A 20,377-nucleotide genomic window follows, 5' to 3' on the forward strand; every position below is an offset into this window, starting at 1 on the left:
ACTTCTGAAATGTATTCAGAACTTAGTCCACTTTTTGAGAAGAATATTGATAGAACTGAGTCTGCAGTGAAGGATGGCATGGTAGAAGTGGCCAGTATTTCTCCTGCACTCCCTGGGATCCCTTCACATCCCCACTGCACACCAGCCTGACTGCCACTGTCACCACCAGGTGGAAACTACTTTTCCCAACGCATGATGGTAGACGTGACAGAGAATTATGCCCCACCAGGGACAGTTCTTGATGGACAGGTGTGGGGTGTACCATCTTCTTCACCCCTCAGCTGGAATAATTCTGAAGTTTGGATTTTGTGCCATTTTCCAGAATTTCCCTACAGGATGGAAACTCTGCTCACTCCTGCAGGAGCTGACTTAAGGTAAACTTTACTGGATGTGTTTTCTTCCCTGTATCAGTTCTCCTCTCTCCAACCCACATACCATGGTCCTTGCTCCTTCCAATAAAGTGCTTGCATGTGAATCCTTGGATCAGCATCTGCTTCTGGGGAACCAAAGCTGAGACAGGTGATAAAGACTGTGAAGAGTATCCAAACAATACCATGAACGGAACTAAGAACTTTGGGGGCAAAAACAACAAAAACAAAATAAAACAAGTATAGGCTATGTATTAAGATCTTCAAAAGTACTGGAAAATCATAATTTTTTAGTGATGAAAAACATATTCAGAGTGGCTTTAATTCAATTTGATTCTACTAAGTTTAATCCATAGTGTATTTATTGCTTACTTCATACAAACTCAACTGGGGACCAAAGAGGTAAACATGACTGAAATACAAAGTGGTAACCATAATAATATTGGTGTGTAATAAGGCATGCTGAAAACAAAGGTAAAACTTTTCAACTCACCTTGATTAAGTCCAGAAAAAAAATCTTTTAAAAATTTATTTAACAGATTTATTGCAGGATCATTTATATACCATTCATTCAGCCATTGAAAGCATAAGTTCAATAGTTTTGGTAAATTTATAGAGTTATGCAACCATCACCACAATCCACAGACCATTTCTATCACCCTAGAAAGTTCCCTCATGCCCATTTGCAGGTATTATCAACTGCCACCTCAGTCCTAGGTAACCACTTATCTGCTTCTGTCTCTCTATAAACTGGCCTTTTCTAGCTATTTTATATAAATGGAATCATACAATAGATGATCTATTGTATCTGGCTTCTTTCACTTAGCATAATGATTTGTCAGGGTTATTCATGTGGAAAACATACATCAGTATTTTGTTCCTTATAATTGCAGAATAGTATTCAAATGTATGGATGTACCACATTTTGTTTATCCATTTACCAATTGACAGCTATGTGGGTATTTCCAGTTTGGGGTTAATATGAATAATGCTATCATGAATGTTTGCATATGAGTCTCTGTGCTAAAATGTGCTTTTATTTCTTTGGGGTAGGTATTGCAGAGTAATTAGTGGGTCGTACGGTAAATTTGTATTTAATTTCTAAGAAAACGCCAAACTTGTTTTCCAAGTGGCTGCACCATTTTACATTCCGACCAGCAACAAATGAAGGTTTCAGTTTTTCCACATTTTTGCCAACACTTAGGATTCAGAAAAACTTCTAATGGGGAATATACTTGAGCAAGAGTAACAAATAATCAGTAGAAATTTAACTGGATAATGGGTTTGGGTAGAAAACAAGATAGGAGATTGGGAACTTGAGAAAGAAGAAACCACACACACACATGCATGTGGAAATTTAAGTAAAGCATTTCAGTAAGATATTTGGAACTTATGTCTGACTTATTAGAAATAAGCATAGATATGTAGATGGAAGACAGACTATTGAGAGTCTAGTTTGACATATTAAGGATTCTAAAAGCAATGGAGCACAAGGGCCATGCTGTAATCATGGGCATAATATGAGGATTTTAGTATTGCTATGAGCGGGGGAAACTGGAGGCAGAGTGAAGAGTTAGGAGGCTGTTGAAGTAGTTCAGGGAAAGATGATGGGGACCTGACCAAGCCAGTGGCAATAAGACAGGTAGATTTTGGAAGAGAGGTGTATTAGTTTCTTGATGCTGCTGTAGCAAATTGCTGTTAAGTCCAGTGGCTTAAAATGACAGAAATTTATTATCTTACATTTCTGGAGGTCAGAATTCTATGTAGTATCAGCAAGGGGCTTACTGCTGGACGCACTAGAGGGGAATCTCTTTCTTTGCCTTTTCCAAATTCTAGAGGCCCCCTGCAGTGCTTGGCTGGTGGTCCTTCCTCCATCTTAAAATATAGCTTGAAATCTCTCTCTTACCCCACTGCCTTCCTCTTATAACGACACTTGTGATTACATTCAGCCCACCCAAGTAATACAGGATAAATTTCCCATCTCAAAATCCTGAAGTTAATTACACCTGCAGAGTCCCTTCTGCCACCGAGGCCAACATGAATGAATGAACCATGTCCTCTGGGCTGCATCTGGACCCCACCCCCGACTAGCTGACCCCTGGCCCATCCACAGCCATGTGAGAGGAATCCTACCATAACCCTCTGCTTTACTGGTGGAGGGCTACAATGGGAGTTTGGATTTCCAGAAATTCGTGTCATCTGAGACTATCTGGGCATTTCCTCTCCCCAGTGCATAGTCACTCTAGCAAAGACTGCAAGTCCTTTTGAGGAGGGTTTGAGAGAAGATTTAGTATGGATTGTGGTGATGGTGCAAGGCCTTCCCGTTGACGAAAAGGTTTTTTCTTATTGACCTATGTCTGGAAATTGTTAGGGGGCTGTGATTTTCTACTGTGATGACACAAATCAGTCTTTGGATTTCCAGACTTGAGACATTGTTTCAATTATGAAGCGGGTCTGGAGGGCCAGTGATGACTACTCAGGACACGGGGGTCCGAGGTTAAATCTGCAGCCAGGGCTCTGGGAGCTCCTGGCCTCATACTCGTATGTAGACAATTATTGGAAATATTTTGGATATTGGAAGCTACCTTTTCAACTGTAATTTTTTGAGAGCTAAACACATATCAGTTACATCTGATGAAAATATAGTAACCAGAGAATTTTGAATACTCCATATGAAGGATTTAAATATCACCATTACCACTTACTATGTTGAAATGTTATGCATATGTTGGGTTAAATAAAATTTATTTAGAAAATGATCTCGGTTATTTCTTTTTGGTTTATTGTGGCTATTGAAAAAATTTAAAGTCTATATGTGGCTTACACAGTATAAACTGCAGCTGGGAATTATGAAGAAAAGAAAAATGAAATATTCAGTCGAGATAGTTGATGTTCCCTTGAAGGAGCCTGGAGAAGCCTGGAGACCTGTATCTCCTTTTAAGTCCTGCTCTCTGGTTTTCTCCTCTAATCTCTCAGGAAATAATTATGTCCCTGTGCTGGAAACTGAGAAGACATGAGCACTGTATACAAAAAATGTACGAGGTCTAATTGCAAGGTAAGATGCTAACAATAGAAAAAAACTGGGTGTCGGGTACACTGGAATTTTCTGTACCGTCTACACATTTTTTTTTGTTGCAAATCTGAACTGTTCCAAAATTTAGAAGTTTATTTAAATATAAAAAGTGATACTGGGGACTTCCCTGGTGGTACAGTGGTTGAGAATCTGCCTTCCAATGCAGGGGTGTGGGTTGGATCCCTGGCTGGGGAACGAAGATCCCACATGCTGCGGGGCAACTAAGCCTGCATGCTCTAGAGCCCGTGCGCCACACCTAGAGAGACGCCCACGCGTCGCAAGGAAAGATTCCGCATGCCGCAACGAACATCCCACGTGCTGCAACTAAGACACAATGCAGCCAAATAAATAAATTTAACAATATATTTACATTAAAAAATGTGATACTGTGTGATTCCATTAATGTCAAATACAAAGACATAAAAGTCATCCTATGCTATTAGAAGTCAGGAAAGTGCTTACCCTGGGAGGCGTGTGTCTGGAAGGGTACACCAGGGGATATTGGGGTAGTGGTAACGTCCTGTGTCTTGATCTGTGTGTTGGTTACATGGGTGTGTTCCACTGTGAAAATGTATCGAGCTAAACACTCATGTGTACTTTCTGTATGTAATATTTTATTTCAATAAAAAGTTAAAAGTTAAAAAAACACGTATGCGGTCTAGACGATCCGATATGATGGTAGGAGGTATGTAATAAAGTAATGATTAATATACCAGTTCAAAAGTGATATGGGAAAAATGAAGCAGGCAAGAAAATAGGGAAGGTCCTACATACACACCCACAGTGGCATAAATATTCTGGGGCAGATAATGGCAGAAAAGGAAAATAAAGATTGACTATTATACCTTGAACCAAAAAAGATTAGAAAAACAATGTCATGATTCCCCCCCACCCAACACCCTCTAAATAAATTTTGCCCAAAACCCTCTAAATAAATTTTAAGTACTGGGTAACTTCAATAAAGTCTTGGTTGGGAAAATTCAATTGAAACAGGTCTGTTCTCTCCCCATCACCTTCGCAAAGGGGAAATACCAAGTCAGACTTTCTCCAACATCTATGTATTGTATGAGTCTCCTTAGATGTGTGTCTTCTCAGAGAACCACCATTGGGAATTATTTATCAGTTCTTCTGTTTTACTTTTATTCATTTATTCTTCAGATATCCTTCATGTTCAACCATTTGATATCTTTTAACCTTCCGTGGTTTTAAAGGTCAACTCTATTTGGTTAAAATCAATCACAGTCTTTGTTTTTTTAATTTTTTGATAAGAAGTGATTTATTACAATAGGACACTTGTGAGGCTTACAAGTGGGCGGGCAAGAGGGTGCCACGCCCAATCACAGTCTAAAACTGAAGAGCAGCCTAAATGGTAATCTTCACAACAGTATTCGAATGACAAAGGTGGAAAGTTCCACAGTTCTTATGCATGAACAAAATCCACCATCATGATAACGCCACAGATGAGAAGCCTGAAGCCTGAAACCATATACATCAAGTCTATATTGTCCGGCATTAGGATCTGCTTTCTTTTGGACAGATTTTAAATGTCCTGGGCAGCATTATGTGTCTTTTGTTTACCAATGTTATTTTTTTTAACCCTGAAGTCATATATGGTCACAGGTGAAAACCAGCTATCTATTTCATAGTAGAGATTCTACTTAATACCACATTCCTCAAACTGGGAAACCCTGTACTGAACAGGTCCAGAAATCTGTTTATTTTCCTGGTGACTGCATAAGATGTTTACTTTTTGTTGTTAAGATACAATTAGTGGGGCTTCCCTGGCGGGGCAGTGGTTGAGAATCCTTCTGCCAAGGCAGGGGACACGGGTTCGATTCCTGGTCCAGGAAGATCCCACATGCTGCGGAGAAACTAAGCCTGTGCACCATAACTTCTGAGCCTGCGTGCCACAACTACTGAAGCCTGTGTGCCTAGAGCCCGTGCTCCGCAACAAGAGAAGCCACTGCAATGAGAAGCCCACGCACCACAATGAAGAGTAGCCCCTGCTCGCCAGAACTAGAGAAAGCCCGTGCACAGCAACGAAGACCCAATGCAGCCAAAAATAAATAAATAAATTTTAAAAAAGATACAATTAGTGTACAATGAAAAGCACATGTAAGCATTCAGGGAATGACTTTGGAAAACTGCACATACTTGAGTAATCACCAGCTGAAACAAGATACAGAACATAATTATCTTTCCTCCAAAGCCCTCCTGCCTGTTCTAGTCCATCCCCTCACCTTCATCCCCAGACAAGCACTTTCTGATTTGTAAGTTACTAGAGAGACAGTATTCAGTACACATATATTAAGCCTTCGCTCATTGTTTTCACATATATGGCCTAACTCATTTTTCTCTATTGTTTGGAGAAACATTATGGGGAGAAAGGTGATTCAGTCCCCCCGTGGAACTGTGTACTATCTCTCTCTCTTTTTTTAAATTTATTTTTAATTATTTATTTATTTTGGCTGCGTTGGGTCTTTGTTGTTGTGCACGGGCTTTATCTAGTTGCGGCGAGCAGGGGCTACTCTTCGTTGTGGTGCGTGGGCTTCTCATTGCCGTGGCTTCTCTTGTTGCGGAGCACAGGCTCTAGGCGCGTGGGCTCAGTAATTGTGGCTCGTGGGCTCTAGAGCACAGGCTCAGTAGTTGTGGCACACGGGCTTAGTTGCTCCGTGGCATGTGGGATCTTTCTGAACCAGGGCTTGAACCCATGTCCCCTGCACTGGCAGGCGGATTCTTAACCACTGCGTCACCAGGGAAGTCCCTGTGTATTATCTCTTCATCCTTTTATTTCTGTCAAACATTCCTTTATATATTTTACAGAAATATTTTAAGTAGAGACACATCTCAACTTTTCCTATTTTGAAGAACTGTAATCTTTTATTGATTATCTGTAGAAATGCTTTAAAGTCTACATTGTCTGACATTAGGATCTGCCTTCTTTTGGAAAGTTTTTGCACATTGTGGGCATTTTATGTCTTTTGGTTACCAATGGCATAGTACCTTGCAGAGAGCCTTGTTCACTGAAGGAATCCAGTGACTTGTGACTAACACAAAACTGCAATTCTTCTTACGATTGTTAAACGATACCTAGTTATAGCAAAATCACTGGCTCTTATGTTGCTTGATGTAATACACAATCCCCCATGGGATATAATAAATATTCCTGTAGAGGCAAATGCAGGAAACAAAAACATAAATTTAAAGTGCTCTAGTGCTATAGACGCTATTACTACATCTTTATACCCAACTGACAAAATTTCTCTATGTCAAAAGCTCCCATTTTGTACTTTTCCCCAACATCCCTATGAATAACACACCTGTCAAGATAAGGTAAGATTTAAAAGTGAACGAGGATACATAGAGACTTAGCATAGTATCCAGCAATTTCCCCTTTGAGTTTCACCCAGAAGAACTGAAAGAACTTGGTAGTTCTATCCACATTCATGTTCATAGCAGCATTATTCACAGTAGCCAAAAGATGTAAGTCCCCTAAGAGTCCATTAATGGATGACTGGATAAACAAAATGTGGTATATATATCCAATGGAGTATTATTTAGCCTTAAAAAGAAATATTCTGTCACATGCAACACCATGCATGAAACTTGAAGGTATTCTACTATATGAAATAAGCCAGACACAAAAAGCCAAATACAGCTGTCCATCGGTATCCACAGGGGACTGTTTACAGGACCTGCCGGGGACAACAAAATCTGGGGATGTTCAAGTCCAAGAGTCAGCCATCTGGATCCAAGGTTCTGCAACCATGGATTCAGCCAACCATGGATCATGTAGCACCGTACTATTTACTGAGGAAAATTCCAAGTATAAGTGGACCGGCGCATTTCAAACCCATGCTGTTCAAGGGCCAACTATACAGTTCCACATACACAAGGTAAGGTAACTAGAGGAATCTATTTCATAGAGACTGAGATGGAAAGTGTGGTGGTGGTTACCAGGACTAGAGCAAGGGGCAACAGGAAGTTGTTATTTAATAAGTACCAAGTATCAATTTGGGATGATGAAAAACATCTGGAGATGGATGGTGGCAATAGTTGCATAACAATAAGAGTGTATTTGGGAATTCCCTGGTGGTTCAGTAGTTAGGACTCTGCTCTCTCACTGCCCAGGGCCCGGGTTCAATCCCTGCTTGGGGAACTAAGATCCTGTACGCCACACGGCGGCCAAAAAATAAAAAAATAAATAAAAGAGTATACTTAATGCCACTGAACTGTATGCTTAAAATGGTTAAGACAGTAAATTTTACTTGATGTGTATTTACAGTAGTAGAAAACTGTGAGTAGAGGATTAGTAGTAGTATTTAATGGATCCTCCAAAAATAATAGATCTGGGGGGAAAAAAATTTTAAACCAGTTTGGTTGGCAGTGCCTTTCTTAGAGACCCAGCTGTATAAAAACCTGCCCATAAAAGGACAGTAAAGTGCTACAGGTTCCTTTAGTAATATTAAATGTATATATATCAGCTGTTTATGTAAAATGGACATTTTAAATCAATTTGCAAATCAAAAGCCAGATTTTTTTAAAAGGCTAGTTTTTTTTTAAACTACTAAACTCAGACCCCAAATGGAGAAATGTAGAGTGTAAAAAAAGTGAATATAAAAAAACAAACTGGGCTTCCCTGGTGGCGCAGTGGTTGAGAGTCTGCCTGCTAATGCAGGGGACACGGGTTCGAGCCCTGGTCTGGGAAGATCCCACATGCCGCGGAGCAACTAGGCCCGTGAGCCACAACTACTGAGCCTGCGCGTCTGGAGCCTGTGCTCCACAACAACAGAGGCCGCGATAGTGAGAGGCCCGTGCACCGCGATGAAGAGTGGCCCCCGCTTGCCGCAACTAGAGAAAGCCCTCGCACAGAAACGAAGACCCAACACAGCCAAAAATAAATAAATAAATAAATAAATAAAAGATTACTATTTAAAAAAAAAAACTGTTTAGCTAGCATTTCAAAGACTAAAACACTGAACAAAACACCTAACACAAAACAGTATTTTTAAATGCCCACATGCAGGGTCACTCCTGTAGGCGGCCGGCACAGGGAGGTCAGTAGCCTCACAAGTACAGCTGCCTCAGCCATTCAGAAACAGGAACGCCCTGTTCCCAGGCAGGCACCAGAGGGTAGGCCAAATGCAGTGGGTCATGCAGGGAGAGCATCGGACACACATCACTGAGAGCCGGTGGTTGGGGAGGGAAGGTGGGCTTTGACACAAATCAGCCACCAAGAAGTGCTTCAAGGAAGAAGCCCACACAATACAGTGTTCTGTATTCCCAGCTGAGGGGAGCTCAGTAGTTCCTGGAGCTGCCCTTGTAGATATTTGGGCTCCAATCTGCCTGGCTGCTGAGGCATCACATGGCCTTCCAGGCCAGCGCAGGGGCCTGGTGCCCCCAGAGTCACCATAGGCTGAACGGTGTACCTGTCTAAACATGTTCCGTGACCAAGAACTCTGGGCTTTGCTCTAGAGACAAGACGTGATAGATTCAGGCGGAAGGATATCCGCAACCTGTCCCTTAACTTTTCCATTAACATTGAGATAAGGATGAAATTGATTCCACTGACGAAAGTGATTCGTAATGGTGAAAGGCACTGTGTTCCAACGGGTCACAAGTGAACTGGTTCAGAAGCTCAGGGTGCAGATCTCTCGTCCCCTCATAGAGCACAAACACAAGCTGACCCTGTTCCGCCCTTCACTCTGATGAATAATCTTCCCCACTCCTCGCCTCAAAGCTCCTGTACTAAAGAGATGCCTTTCTGTTGGTACACGCCGTGGAAAGACATACTGCTCAGGGGCAATAATGTCTTATATAATGTCCCCATCACCAGGGACGCACAGGCCACCCTTTATGTGACAAGTGACAGGGCAGTCAGAGGGAGAGAAGGAGGCAGGAAGACAGCTGCCTGTGAGAGTGGCAGGTCTGGGTAAAGAGTGAAGAAAGGGCCAGAGCTGCACTGACTGCACGGTGCCAGAAAGGCCAGGGGACAAAGCCAATGGGAAACCCAACGGACGGCACCACTGGGGGCTGAGGCAGACAGCCAGCTCCGAAGTCGTCTGGGATAGAAAAGGCCAACATGAAGTACCCAGGAAAGCTGGGGAACAGTCACAGCCATTCCCATCATCATTACTGTTTGGCCACAGCGGGGCAATCATGCAGTCAGTCTCCACAGCTGTGTCCCCTTATGGTGGTGGTCAATTTACCTCATGATAGTGCACTAATTTCACTGTTTCTGATGATACTTAGCACTTTCCCACTGGGGTATCCATTCCCTGTCAAACATAACCTCTCCTAAGACAGGGGCGGCTCTGCCACTTCCCTGGGGGGACTTGGTTCTTTTTGTCACCTGGGCCTGTTTTGTGGCTCTTCTGACTACAGACTGATTTCTGGGTCTCTGGGTCAGTGTGTTGCTGAGGAGTTGACAATGGGCATTGTGGTATTCACAAGTCCCAGTACACTTTGTACAAGGGAAAAGGTATTAAGACTTCAATGAATTAAAAAAAAAAAAAAGACTTCAATGAAAGACATTAATTTAAAAGGTTTCAGGGTAGCAACTAAAGGAAAAGTAGTGGAGCATATAAATTTCAATCATCGACAGTTAAATCATCTGCATGAAAATACACTAACAATGTAGAGAAAGATGGAAAATGAGATAAATATGGAAAAAATAAGATGATACACAGAAACCCAAATTTATTAGTAATTTATTATATTATACAGTAAATGCTCCAAGTAAAAGAAAAGGATTTTAAGATTGGATAGCAAAAACGTAGGTATTTTTAAAGTCCACATAATGTCTGTGTATAAAGTGACATAAAAAAATTAAGCATAGGACTTCCCTGGTGGTACAGTGGTTAAGAATCTGCCTGCCAATGCAGGGGACATGGGTTTGATCCCTGGTCCGGGAAGATCCCACATGCCCTGGAGCAACTAAGCCCGTGCGCCACAACTACTGAGCCTGTGCCCTAGAGCCCTCGAGCCACAACTACTGAGCCCGTGTGCCACAACTACTGAAGCTTGTGCAGTCTAGGGCCTGCATGCTGCAACTACCGAGCTGTTGTGCTGCAACTACTGAAGCCCGTGGGCCTAGGGCCCATGCTCCGCAACAAGAGAAGCCACTGCAATGAAAAGCCTGTGCACAGCAACGAAGAGTAGCCCCTGCTTGCTGCAACTAGAGGAAGCCTGAGCACAGCAACGAAGACCCAATGCAGCCAAAAAATAAATTAAAAATTAAAAAAAAATTAAGCGTAGTATAAGATTGAGAAATTAAGGAAAAGCAAACTGATATAACTACTGATACACTTACTGTTGAGCCTCATTAAGAAGTAGGACAGCAGGTATCCTTGTTCCCTCTTCTTGCCCCAAACATGGGCAAATGTCTGGGGAAGAGCTTTCATTACTGGATTCCAGATGCTTTTCTGTCTTTCCACCCAGCCTGGCCACTACTGTTCTGCCTCTTCCAGGAAGCCACGTCTCCATCACCAAAACTGTTGGACCAGTGACTTGATTATTCCCTTCCTCCAAGGAAAGTTAGCCTGTTTGTATTGGTTCCCTTTGTCCCTTTGTCCCTGAGTCTCTCAGGGGTGACACAGAGGGCCCATGTCGAGTCTGTACTACATTGGGTTGTCTTACAGGAGAGGAATGCTGAGGTTGTGGAATTTATTTCAGTTTCTTTGCAGTAGTAACCAAGCCTGCTTGTTGTCTCAATGGGAGAGATGATCTCATCTTTCCACTTTCCTCACTGCATTTCTCAATTCTGAGAAAAAAAGGGATCAGAGCCTTGTATTCACATGTACAACATGATGAGCAGGAGCAAGAGCGATGCACGGAGGAGGATCTTCAGCAAGCTCCTGGTTCACACATCAACTTGGCTTTTGGAGAATTTTCACATGAAAATGACACCTTGTCAACCACTACAGAACAAGAGTTGGGACGAAATCTGCTTCATGGATCTCAGTGAGCACTTGTTGATGACACTATCACTAGGAATCCAAGCAGCAGAATAAGGCCAACCTGCATTTAAACCTCTAACATGACCCATGAGGTCTCAGACTCAGGCAACTGCAACAAATTCTGCTGGAAATATAGGTCTTATTTCAGAAAATCAGAATGTCATCCAGGGCTAGTATATAATCCATTACACTGCATTCAAGGGAGTTAAGACTAACCTGCTGATAATTCAGTGTCACTGCCAATAATTAAAGAGGTCAACAGACAGGCCAAATAGCAATAGGCATACACAAGAAAGAACCAAACATGACACATTACTCCACATATAAATATGTATAAATGAAGGTTCAGAGGTTAATTCCAGTCCAGGCTTTGTTTTAAGCTTGATTTGGATTATCATTACAATGGTTTGATTAGCCTCAAGAAAGTGTCATCAAGAAGCTGCACCCTGGTGACTTCCCTGGTGGTGCAGTGGTTAAGACTCCACGCCCACAATGCAGGGGGCCCGGGTTCAATCCCTGGTCAGGGAACTAGATCCCAGATGCATGCCACAAGTAAGAGTTTGCATGCCACAACTAAGGAGCCCACCTGCCACAACTGAGACCCAGCAGAACCAAATAAATAAATAAATAAATATATATTTAAAAAAAAAAAAAGCTGTACCCTGATTGGCATACATGATGTAACCCAAGGCTGCTGGAGCATGAGAACTGTGTAACCTTTCATCAGAGGCTGAAATGAGGTTTTTATTATTAGATAAAGTCCTAGGAAGGCAGAACCTGGGTTCTGGCTAACTGACACCTGGCATGATGTGGGGTGCAGGAAGCTTAAGACTGGGGAGGGTGCAGAGGTTAGGCATACCTGCTGGTAAATGCATCAGACCTGGTAATGCAGTAGCTGGGTTCATTGGTGGCACATAAATGAGGGACTGGCTAGTTCTGGTGGCAATAATGGTGCATTTGGTACACCTGTACTGAGGACATTACTGACAGCTAGTAGAATTGAGCCAATAAAAAATCCTGACAGATCCTGTTCAATTTCTGTAATTCCCAGTGGTGACAAAGATGGGGGAGTAACTGAGGAGAGATGAACCTCCGTAAAGCCATCTTTAAGAGGAATAATAGGTGTACTAGTCATTTGTCTGTGTCTGAACCCAAAGCCCACCTTCAGGAACTGCCAGTCACGGCATCAAGCAGCACACATTATCAGGAACAGCCAGTCACATGAGTTTTTCACTTTTCAAGCACTTGGACTGGAGGACAAACCCAGAGGGAGGACATGTCACCTACAGCAGACGTTGCTTGATCCAGACACATGACATGATTGTTTTGCATGGGTGTGGAGCTGAATATGGGGGTGAAAAGGAACAATCATTGCTCTCACCCTCTTCCTGCAAGGCCTGAGGTTGAATGTCCTCCACAGGTGTCGGGGTGTTGTTTCTCCCACAAAGGTCAGGAAATCAGGGTGTCTCACATTAGTAGATGAAATCTCACTTCCTCTCCACTCATCCCATGCTTGACCCTGACCCTGAAAGGATTAGGTGTGAGAGAGGACAAGGCCATCTTTACAAGATTTACAGAGATGTACTATATCCTCCACTTTGGCCATTGGGACTTGATGTAGATGGACTTGGTGAGCCTCATACATAGTCAAGCAGTTCCTGTCTTCACAATATAAGACCAGGTCCATCCAACAGGAAAAACCAGGGGGTCCAAAGAGGATTAAGTGTGAATCCTGTAGGCCCACTTTTGGCCAGGTTGTGACCTGGAAAATGTAGCAACTAGACTGGCCTGGCCTGATGATGAGGGGAAGACGTATCACTGCCCAGGAAAGGTCACGGCCAAATGACAAATGTTCAAAATAGACCTTTGGGACCACCTGGAACACTATCCTTTCTCAGAAACCCTAAGATTTCAGACTCAGGGTAGCATTTCCCATATTTACTACACTCCATTTCTCTTGCCTGTGAATCACCCCATGTTTATTAAGCATGAGCAACAATCTAATGGAAAAAAATGATGACTCTACAATATTTCTCACATTCCTAATGTTCTTCTCCACAGTGAGATCACAAGTGATCATCAAAGTACTCAAGAGATGTACAGTTTTCCAGAAATCTTTTATCAGTAGAGTTCCTCTGCATTGCAAGATCTCCCATATTTAGGGAATATATATTTCCCTTAGCAAACAGTAAAGTGCTTTCCATGTTTCTTAATAGTATGGCTTCACTGTGAGCCCTAACAGGCTGGGTTGTGAGACGGATGGCTTTCCCACATTCCTTATGCTTGAAGACCATCTCTCCAGTGTGCTCTTTTCACGTCAAGTGTATTAGGGCCACTGAGGGCTTTCCCACATACCTGACATCAGTTAGACAAAGTGATTTCTTTCAAGACAAACGAACTAAGAGAATTGAAGGCTTTCTCACATATTCTTCATTTATAGGATTTTGCTAGAGGGTGAGTTTTTCCTGAGGAATTGGAATAACTGAAGGATTTCTCACATTGTTTACATCCTCAGGTTTCTTTCTCTCCACCATGAGTTTGGACATGTTTAGAAAGGTCTGATTTCCAAGTGAAGGCTCTCCCACATTTCTCACATTTGTAAGGTTTTATTCCAGAGTGAATTGTCTTGTGACGATGAAGGTATAAGGAATGTTTAAAGGATTTTCCACACTGATCACATAGAAAGGGCCTCTCTCCAATGTGAGATTTTCTATGGTCCCTAAACTGAGATCTGACAAAAAATTTTCCACAGTCTTCACATAACAACTTTCTAGCATGAGTTTTCATGTGTTCAGTGAGTACAAAAGGCCTGATGAAGGCTTTACCACATTCCGTACATTTATATGGTTTTGTTCCAGTGTGAATTCGATTGTGAATCTTAAGATATGAAGAACTTTTAAAGAATTTTCCACATTTTTCACAAGGAAAAGGCCTCTCTTCACTATGAGATTTTATATGTTCTTTAAGTCTATAGGAAGTAAGGAAGGCTTTCCCACACTCCCTACATTCATGCACTTTTATTTCACTATGATTTTGCATGTGATCATTAAGGAATAAGGGATAAAAATAGGATTTTCCACTTTCCTTATATATAAAGGGCCTCTCTCCAGTATGAGATTTTATATGGCTCCTAAGGTGATAAGCTCTAATGAAGGCTTTCCCACACTCCTTACATATAAAGGGCCTCTCTCCAGTATGAGATTTTATATGGCTCCTAAGGTGATCAGCTCTAATGAAGGCTTTCCCACATTCCTTACATATAAAGGGCTTTTCTCCAGTATGAGATTTTATATGCCTCTTAAGTTCATAAGCTATAACAAAAGCTTTCCCACATTCCTTACATTTATAGGGTTTCTCTCCATTGTGGGTTCCCATGTGAATTTTAATGGATATATGATATTTGTAGACTTTCCCACACTCCTTACATTCATAACTTTTTTGTGTGGTGTGATTTCGTACAGGTATACCACGCCTTGTGGAGTGAACAGAAGCTCTCCCATGTTCCCTCTGTTCACAGCGTTTTTCCCCATTCTGAGTTACTACTTGTGCCTGAAGAGAAGGCTGATTCACACAAGCTTCCTCACCATCACTGCATTCCAAGGCTTTCTCTCCCACGCTGGTTTTCCCGTCCACAATATTTGGAGTCAGGATGATGGCTTTTCCACAGTGATTAAACACAAAATGCTTCGCAACCGTAGAGGTTTTCTTCTGCAGAGTAAGGAAGCTTTTTCCATACTCATTATGCTCGTAAGTGTTGCCTCCATTTTGAGTTCTCCTGCCTGTCCTAAGGCTCAAGTGTTCACTGAAGTCTTTCCTATATTGCTCACAATTACAGAGTTTCCATCCATTGTGGATTCTTGCCTGTGGATGGATAGATGAATGATGATGCAAAGATTGCTCAGACTCATTAATTGATCCTACTCATCTCAAACTTGAAACATCATTACAACGATGAAGATGACCACTTCTACTACATTCATACACCTCTGCCCTGTTGATTTCTTTCAAGTTGAATGATGGAATCCTTCTGCCAGAATGATGTTCCATCTACTCCAACCTTCAAATAATCCTGTACAGCTTCATGGATTGTTGTAAAATCTCAAACGTCCTGTTACATATGTGGAAATGAGGACTTATGGGAACTCTGAAGCAATAAGTATCAAGCTAGGTTTAGGATATCCCCAAATTCATCCTATTCAGAGTATCTCACCATAGACATTGCTCTCCCCTGGGTGACTGCCACCTATTGCAAACATCTATCACTTGTGCTCATGCTATAAATGAAATTCCCTTTCTTTTCTGAACGTGGAAAAAGAGAAATATGATGTTTTAAACTTACCAATGTTACTGTTTCCATCCCAACAGATGTTTCTCCCCCAAGATTATCCTGCTGAATTGCTGAGCCTTTGGTTTTAAGTTGCATTTCCCATAAAAAAAGATAACAAATATAAGAGTTTGTAGAAAGAAACAGGAGGCTGAAGGAGTTAAAAATAATAATACTCATTTGTATTGGTTTCCAAATTAAAGATGTTAAAAATATCAATACATACATACTAGATTTGAGGAGTTTGGCTATGCCAAATATTTAACAATGATAGGAATGCAGAGTCAAAATTCAGTACCTGATTAAAAACAATTCTATGAAAATTAAATATGATGTGGAAAAAAACCTGAATATTATCAGTGAAGGAAAAGAGGAATGTTTGGAAAAATAGCCTACATCAAAATGATAAAGTTAAAAAAAGAAACAGAACAAGCCATTTCGGAAAAAGAAGATGTGGTACATATGTACAATAGCATATTACTCAGCTGTAAAAAAGAATGAAATAATGTCATTTGCAGTTACATGGATGGACCCAGAGATTATCATATTAAGTGAAGTAAGTCAGACAGAGAAAGACAAATATCATATGATATCACTCATATGTGGAATCTAATTTAAAAAAATGATACAAATGGAACTCATTTACAAAACAGAAACAGACTTAAAGATATCAAAAACAAACTTATGGTTACCAAAGGGGAAATGTGGGAGGGAGGGATAAATTAGGAGCTTGGGATTAACATACACACACTACTATATATAAGATAGATAACAACGACCTAATGTATAGCACAGGGAACTCTACTAAGTATTCTGTAATAACCTATATGAGAAAAGAATCTGAAAAAGAATGAAAATATATATATATATATATGTATAACTGAATCAGTTTGCTGTACACCTGAAACTAACATAACATTGTAAATCAACTATACTCCAATAAAATTATATTAAAAAAAGAAAGAACAAGCCATTTTATGAGCTCATAAGAAATTGTGAGTAAATGTGAAGTATGTACGTATGACAACTTGAATATATCCTGAAACATCAGAGACCAGTGACCTCAGCCTTCTGTGAGAAAGCACATCTTAACAAGTTTCCTCATCATTATTCCAAAGACACTGAAATTTTCATTGATCAGGAATCACTCACCTTGGAGGACTCCTCTTCTTTCCACTGTCCTCAAATCATCTTGTTCCAACCAAGAGATCAGAGTGGGTTTCAATGATTGATACCCTGTTTATGAGGAAAGATAAATTAATGAAAGAAGCTCCAGAAAAATAGAAGAAACTGTCCAATGAATCAGCCCCTATATGTCTAAAACTGTGGTAAAACTATTTCAGAAGAGATAAAACAGGAAATTCACCTCCTTCTGTTCGCCACAAAGACTGTTTCTCTCTGGCCCCTGAAGCCCACATTCAGATTGATATAAACAATTACAAAGCTTAAGACTTTTTTCAATACAGGAAACAAAGTAAGTGCAAAAAATGATGTTCATTCACATGGAGAAACCAATATACCAATGAGTGTCAAACTTTGGTGTCCATGAGAACCAAGTCCAGTGTCTGTCACACCACAGATGACTGGGTCCCAATGCCGCAGTTTCATTCAGTAAGTGAAAGGTGGAGTCTGAGAATGCACATTTCTAAGAGCGATGGTGATAATGCTAGTCCTAGAAGCACATTTTCAGATGCCAACCGAATTAAAACCCATTCACGTGAAGAACAGTGTCTGTTAGTTTCCATTATATTCATATGTAACATCACCCATGCTGCAACACAGTAAGTGCATCACATATATCTGTTCCCTAAGAGGCTACAGGAATGATGGCAGCCTTACCTGCTGTGGTCAGGTTCTTGTAGTTCTCCAGCATCACATCTCTGTATAGCTTTCTCTGAAAGGGGTCCAGTAAAGTCCACTCTTCCTGGGTGAAGTCCACAGCTACATCAGCAAAGGTCACTGAGTCCTAAACCATCACACACATACTAGCTTCAGTAAAGTAAGCCCTCCACCAATGGTAGGGACTGGAGACGGGTGACCCATGATTCAAGGTCTCTCATCATCTCCCCCAGGACACACTGGTCCTAGGTTCTCTTCTATCTACACTCACTCATGATTGATATCCTTCAGCTACAGCTCTAATGGAACATGTAATACATGAACTTATCTCAATAGAATGAACCTTAAAGTGTTTTGTTTCTCTCCTGTAGCATAGTCCTAAGCCAACTGGAAGCACTGGTAAACGCTGATGAATGAATACATTCTTTGAGAAATGCACAGTCATCTTCCTTACTGTGTAAGAGCACCAAGCAAAACAAAAAATATGCAGTCACCATCATGAGAGGCAAGATTAGGAGGTCATTACTGAAATACTGAGATTATTCAGGGTGATGTGTCACCAGTATGAGCCTCCACTTAGGGAGGGAATTCATCAGGGACTGAGTCCTGCAGTGGCTTTATTTCTTTAAGAAGCTCTGGACACAGGTCTACCAAGACAGAATGTGTCCATCTGGTGGATACAGTAGCTCATTTTTTAGGAGAGACTTTCTTCTTACCCGAGAACAACTTCTCAAACACTCAGCCATTATCCTTTCTGCCTCTATCTTTTCCTCAGGAAGGTGAAAGTGTCCTTAGAACACCTAGGAGAAAAGAAAGAAGGCATGAGTACCCAGAGATGATCATAATTCCCACAGTCACTGCCTGGAAGTCATTCAACTCTAGCTCGAAATTCCCAATTATCCTTGCACACTCAAGAAATCTCACATATATACACATCACTGCTGTGAAATGCCAGAGTAGTCCTGTCTCACCTGGAGCCAGAAAAGGGGATGGTGAGCCATGCTGCCCATCAGAAAAAGAGTAATGGGTTCATTTTACAGGGGAGGAACCTTAAGACCTGAGTAATGTGACTCTTCATTTGTCAAGGCAATAAAATACACAAATAAGATTATGCAGCAACTCTACCTAAATGCGTATACCAGAAAGCCGAGTTAGAGAACAGCATTATCTGGCTCCCTTCAGCAATTCCTAGATGAACCAGAAGCATGACTGCTCAGGCCCAGACCAAAGGACTGGCAGATCCTAAAGTAGAGTATCTGAAAAAGGACATTAACAAGGACTTCTCATGGGACATATAGCTGTCATGTTGCAATGATGGTGAAATTTGCCTGAAAATTCCTTTCTTTGATGTCAAGATCATGTCAGGCAGCTTATGAATACAAGTGGACAGGACATCTCTATCCCCCTGGAGATCGGGTTACCTGGAGTCCTGCTTCATATCAATCATTAATCAACAAATATTAGTTATCTCACACACAACATCATAAATTAGCTCTTTCTATGTAGATAACATAGTTACTAAAAGAGTATGCTCTACAACAAAAATATCAGTAACATCAATTATTATTCATTGAGGACATTATGTACCAGATATCTCATTAGGAGCTTACAGCTTACCTATATGTTTGAAACAACTTGAATATTGGAATCTACTCTTTCAACTGTAAATTATGTATGCTCTAAGCAGAAATTAAGTATATATGATAAAAATTTAGTGTCCAGTAAATTTAAAACCCTTCAAATGAAAAAAATGTAAAATAGCTCAATTTTTAAATTGACTAAATGTTTAAGTAATATTTTAATATATATGGGATAAAATAAAATATATTCATATAAATAATCTTCATTTTTGTTTATTGTGGGTACTGAAAATATTTTCATTATATATGTGATCTATACATTATATTTATATTGGAAAAGCACTGGTGTAGGTTGCTGCTGGGCTTATGAAGGGAAAAAATAAAACAGTCTATTCGGTCAACATCCTTGAGCTTCTCTTGATGGATGTTGGAGAAGTTTGAAGCTCTAGGCCTCCTTTAGTTCTTATCACTGGATTATTCCTTTCTTTCAATGACTTTGTGCTAGGCAATCAGTTGAGAGCAGTAACATATACAGAAAATATTCTAGGCATTAAATATCCACCATTCTTATTAGGGAAGATAGACAATAAACTAATAATTGATATATCAATTCATTAGTAACATGGGAAAACAATCAAGCAGGTAAAAAAAATAAAGGGTATCCTACACACACACACACACGCACACGCACACACACACACCCCCCACATATATTCTGTTAGTTCCTGGGCCAGATAAAGAAAGAAAGGGGAAATCATTAGGTCTTCCACACTTGGTCAAAAAAAATTAGAAAAAAATTTATCAAACTTTTTACAAAAGAATTCAGAATACATGAAAGTACTGGGAAGCCTCCATGGGTCTCCGTTTGGAAACACTCAAATCAAACAGGTCTGTACTCTTTCCTTGCCTTGGACAAGGAGCAAGGCCCTGTCATACTTAGCCCAACATTTGTCTATTTTATGAATCTTTTCAGACAATCACCTTTTCATATTATTTTTCAGTTCCATTTTTATGGAACTGAAAAATTTGCTTTTATGTTTATTTACTTCTTCCACAGACTTTCTTCATGTTTCTTGTCTTTTAACATTCTGTATTTAAAAGTTAACTTCTTTTTGTTAAATATCAATAACCTTTAATATATCAAACACAGACCACCAGGCCAAATGCTGGTCTACAAAACGGTATACGAATGATGACAATGAAAGTTCCACAGTTCATTACCTATGAACCTATGA

General features: G+C 40.7%; 1 protein-coding gene across 1 annotated transcript in view; it reads right to left on the bottom strand.

Moving 5' to 3' along the window:
* Positions 1-497: 497 nt before the first annotated feature.
* The window catches only part of LOC133091360 (zinc finger protein 426-like), a 30,351-nt gene continuing 10,471 nt past the window's right edge, over positions 498-20,377 (bottom strand). Inside the window, exons 2-8 of the mRNA XM_061190576.1 lie at positions 18,279-18,362; positions 17,563-17,689; positions 16,876-16,959; positions 15,739-15,803; positions 14,984-15,260; positions 10,754-10,934; positions 498-571 (exon numbers count right to left, since the gene is read on the bottom strand). Of these exons, the coding sequence (XP_061046559.1) occupies positions 565-571; positions 10,754-10,934; positions 14,984-15,260; positions 15,739-15,803; positions 16,876-16,959; positions 17,563-17,689; positions 18,279-18,308 (771 nt within the window). The 5' untranslated portion in view covers positions 18,309-18,362 and the 3' untranslated portion in view covers positions 498-564. The remainder of the gene's footprint in view (positions 572-10,753; positions 10,935-14,983; positions 15,261-15,738; positions 15,804-16,875; positions 16,960-17,562; positions 17,690-18,278; positions 18,363-20,377) is intronic.

The sequence above is a fragment of the Eubalaena glacialis genome, chromosome 4 (genome assembly GCF_028564815.1).
Source record: "Eubalaena glacialis isolate mEubGla1 chromosome 4, mEubGla1.1.hap2.+ XY, whole genome shotgun sequence".
NCBI classification, from domain to species: domain Eukaryota; kingdom Metazoa; phylum Chordata; class Mammalia; order Artiodactyla; family Balaenidae; genus Eubalaena; species Eubalaena glacialis.